This window comes from Penaeus vannamei, chromosome 23 (assembly GCF_042767895.1).
Source record: "Penaeus vannamei isolate JL-2024 chromosome 23, ASM4276789v1, whole genome shotgun sequence".
Classification (NCBI taxonomy): Eukaryota; Metazoa; Arthropoda; class Malacostraca; order Decapoda; family Penaeidae; genus Penaeus; species Penaeus vannamei.
The window spans coordinates 11562992-11567215 of NC_091571.1; the positions used below are offsets into that span (position 1 = coordinate 11562992).

The 4224-nt window shown below is 37.2% G+C and overlaps 1 protein-coding gene across 1 annotated transcript in view; it reads right to left on the minus strand.

The window, feature by feature from the left end:
- Positions 1–277: 277 nt before the first annotated feature.
- LOC113805291 (patched-related protein 9) overlaps positions 278–4224 on the minus strand; it is a 6562-nt gene continuing 2615 nt past the window's right edge. The window contains exons 2-3 of the mRNA XM_027356284.2: positions 1118–3807; positions 278–940 (exon numbers count right to left, since the gene is read on the minus strand). Of these exons, the coding sequence (XP_027212085.2) occupies positions 596–940; positions 1118–3760 (2988 nt within the window). The 5' untranslated portion in view covers positions 3761–3807 and the 3' untranslated portion in view covers positions 278–595. The remainder of the gene's footprint in view (positions 941–1117; positions 3808–4224) is intronic.

The following is a 4224-nucleotide window of genomic DNA, read 5'->3' on the forward strand; positions in this document are numbered from 1 at the left end:
ATGGATAAACCAAAGCTTTGGGAAAATTTTGCCTTAGCAGATAAGCATACAACAATATGTTGGTCTCATGAGAAATTCAAAAGAAAATTACAAGCAAACAATAGAGAGAGAGAGAGAGAGAGAGAGAGAGAGAGAGAGAGAGAGAGAGAGAGAGAGAGAGAGAGAGAGAGAGAGAGAGAGAGAGAGAGAGAGAGAGAGAGAGAGAGAGAGAGAGAGAGAGTGAGTGAGTGAGTGAGTGAGTGAGTGAGTGAGTGAGTGAGTGAGTGAGTGAGTGAGTGAGTGAGTGAGTGAGTGAGTGAGTGAGTGAGTGAGTGAGTGAGTGAGTGAGTGAGTGAGTGAGTGAGTGAGTGAGTGAGTGAGTGAGTGAGTGAGTGAGTGAGTGAGTGAGTGTGTGAGTGAGTGAGTGAGTGAGTGAGTGAGTGAGAAAGAGAGAAAAGAAAAAGAAAAAAGAAAGAAAAAAATAAAATAAATAAAATAAAAGAAAGAAAGAAAGAAAAAAAACAGACAGACAAGGCTTTAATGACTTTATCAATTCAAGCATACAGATATGTACAGGCGCTATCTGCATTAATAACAATAATAAGGAAAGATCACACTAAGTACGACTACACACTATTTGTACACTTGGCTCCCCCACACAAAGACTACTTTTGTCATGGCTATTCTCTGACATTCTTAGACTTACTGTTTCTTGGCACTTACCACTCTTTGGGTCATTCTTCAGATCTGTATCATTGTCTAACAAATTAGTGGAATGGTCTTGCTCTTCATTTTTTTCTTCAGATTTCCTCTGGGGGGTGAATGGACACGACTCTTCACCATCTGCTGGCTCTTCATCATCTTTTTCTTTGGGATAGGAAGCTGGCCCAATAAGGGATAATAGAACAGGCAAAAATACAAGACCATGAAGGAGTCCATACAAAACAACGGCAAAAAATATCTGCAAATAAAAACAAACAATTAATTAAAATAAGAAATATCTATATAAAAAAATTATAAAGAAAAAGAATCAAATATAGCAAAATCATTGTCAACATTACAATCTAGAATTTTATTCAAAGTAACTCACAAAAAAATCACACGAATATACTGATTTAAAAAGATCAACAAAATTTACCTTGAAAAATGTCATGAAAACGTGAGAATCTGAGTTTGCTAAGAATACGAATGCCAGGAAAGTGCTGAAGCCTCCATTCAGAACAGCTGGTCCAATTTTGGCTACGGTGAGTCTAGCTCGTTCATCCCTTGTGCCAGTCTGAGTCATAAATGTATGGCCAATATGTGCAGCATAGTCTACACATAGTCCAATTGCTAACACAATGTCAATACAAGACACTGTGTCGATAGTGAGGCCCCACCAATGCATTAATGCTCCTACATCAATCAAAGTCATTATCACACAAAGAAGCACCATCAAACTAGTTACAAGGTTGGCAATTAGAATAAGTGTCACAAGGAACACTACAGCCATAGCAAGTCCCATATTCTGGTACAGCTCTTTTTCAATAATTTTATCAGTTTCCCATCCACTGTAAATTCTTGAATATGGTTCTACAAATCCACTAAAATTCATACTATTAACAATAGCCTTCAAATCATCCATGGCTTTGATTTTTTCTCGAGAGAGAGACAATGGTCGATGCTTGAAGTCTATGCTAGAAGCTAAAATAGGTGGAGCTGGATCAGTACAGTTCACTTTACCATCAAAGTTGAAGTTCTTTGCTTGATATTTTGATCCACTTGGGGAATGTAAAAACATTGACAACTGATCTAAAAATTCCTCTTGGGTTTCCTCTGGGTCTGGCACTTCATAACCTTGCTTTTCCCAGTATTTCTTATAACTCAAATACCAACTATCTATTTCACTTATGTCTTCATTCTCCTGCATTGCAATCATCAATTTATCAATTTTGGGCAGTTCCTCCAAGTAGTTCATATGACCAAAGTATATTGTACCAAGTTCACCTGAAGTTGGGTAGTAATACTCCTGCTTCATTAAAAACTTGAAGAGATAAGAATTCTGAGGAAGGAACCAAACTGGGTTAAACTCCTGGCGCAAGTTTGACAGGCCCCATCCAGAAACTGCCAAGAGGGCAAAAGTTACAAAAAGTACCAACACCTTGCAAGGCAGTTTCAAGAGGTACTTGGCATATACATCACTAAAGAATGTCTGACAGAGATCCCTTTGACTGCACTTATTAGGAGACCAATTCTGTAATTTCCAACACCAGATAAGCCCATGTCGATTGTCTTCCAATCGCTTCTGATCAAGAGAAAACCAGGCAACAAAAAATGTAGCCTGAAAGAAATAGACAGCAGCAATACCTACTGCAGCAAAAATACAAAAGGATCTAAGTGCTGGCAAAACTGTCCCACTGCCAATGGCAAATGCTGCAAAATCAGTTACTGATGTAACTGTGATGGAAACACCAGCATGCTTGAGAGCAAGCCCTATTCTTTCAGGTAACTCTTTCTTTTTCTCCTTTGGTGTGAGATTATTCCAAGCTTGCATGATGACAAACATATCATCAATTCCAAGGCCAAGGAGAAGGAAGGGCAGCACATTATTAACTGGGCCAAATGGGACATCAAATGCTGAACAAATGCCATAGGACATAAACACAGACATTCCTACACAGTTTAAACCCATTAAAGAGAGTAAAGGTCTCTGTTCCACAAAGTTAAATTTCCCAAGCATTATTTGGACATATATAAAGACTACACCAAAGCCAACAGCTAAGTACTGCACATCTCCTATGATTGTATCTCCAGCAATCATTCCAAAACTTGCCGATGCCATAAAGTACAAAGATATATTCTTTGGTCTCTCTGTTTCGTCCAAAACAACCATTACCAGCTCCTTCTCCCACTGGAAACTTTCAGTATCTACCTCTGTACCAGTTCCTGTATCATCTACAAAATCTCCAGCTTGTATAGCAGTCATGTTAACTTCTGTGATCCAGGTCTGCCTAGAAGCTCTTGCCTTGATAATCTGGCCTGAGGCATCAAATTCTACTCCTCCAAGATACTGAGAGAAATTGACTGGAAAACCAAACACAGCACTTGTGTCTACATTATTAACATCATAAATTATCTCCTCCTGGGTAAGATCAGTTAATAAATCACGATCATATCCCCAGATCTCGAGAATGCTATGCTCCATGCATTCAAGAGGTATGCTGTCAAGAAAACCACAGTAAGTATCTCTACCTAAAAAGGTACTCCAATCAAACAGTCCACTGTCTTCTCGTTTAGCTCTTGAAGATATTACAGGAACAGTTTCAACACCAGAAATATTCTCCTTCCTGAGACTCCTTCTTTTTCTCTTTCTGCCAAACCAATTTTCTGTTATAGTTGGCATCTTGGCACACACGGACTGCCAAGTTGCATCTTCTGTTGATGTGTTCACAACAGCTTCATGGACTCTTAGCATCTCCAGAAGGACATCTTTATCCAACACATTTTCTGCTTCATAAACTGCCATTTGTATTCGAAAATGTGCTGGGAAATTATCCTTTTGCCACTCCATTACTTTGATAAAGTCTGAGTCTTGTGGAATCCATAATTTAAAGGGTCGTTCTTCCACCCTAAATTTCATGAGACCAATGGAGCATACTGCTGTCAAACTCAAGCATATACACATGAATACTGCAGGATGACGAGCAATAAGAACACCATAATTGTAAAATGCTTTTTCAAGTCCATTTACTATGCAAAAATTGATTCGCGAAATAATATTTCCTTTAGATGCGGTAGCCATGTTGGTAATCTTAGCAACTTCCTTTCTTGCTAGTGTTCATGTGATGACTGCAAAGAGAAAGAAAAAGTTATTACTAACAAGCAAAGCAACTGAAATTTACATTTTTAATTAGATTACCACTTTGAAACCACATTTAAAAATCTAAAACTGAATGTAAATTCATTCAAGCACTAGTTTATGTATACTTGCATTCAGATATGTAGATATACATACATTCTTCAATTTTATAATGTAAAAAAAGTACATTTCTATGAGTTAATATAATCATTATCATTTCAGTGCATAATATATCTGTTCATTGTGAGAATCATAAATATTTCCATAAAACACTAAAAAGCTAAATATGAAAAAATGCAATACCTAGACAGATAAAATATTGTAAATTACAGATTCAAATCGCCAAGCAAAATATCAGTCATCATTATAATTATTGAATTTATTTTTTCTGCAATGAAAAATATGCA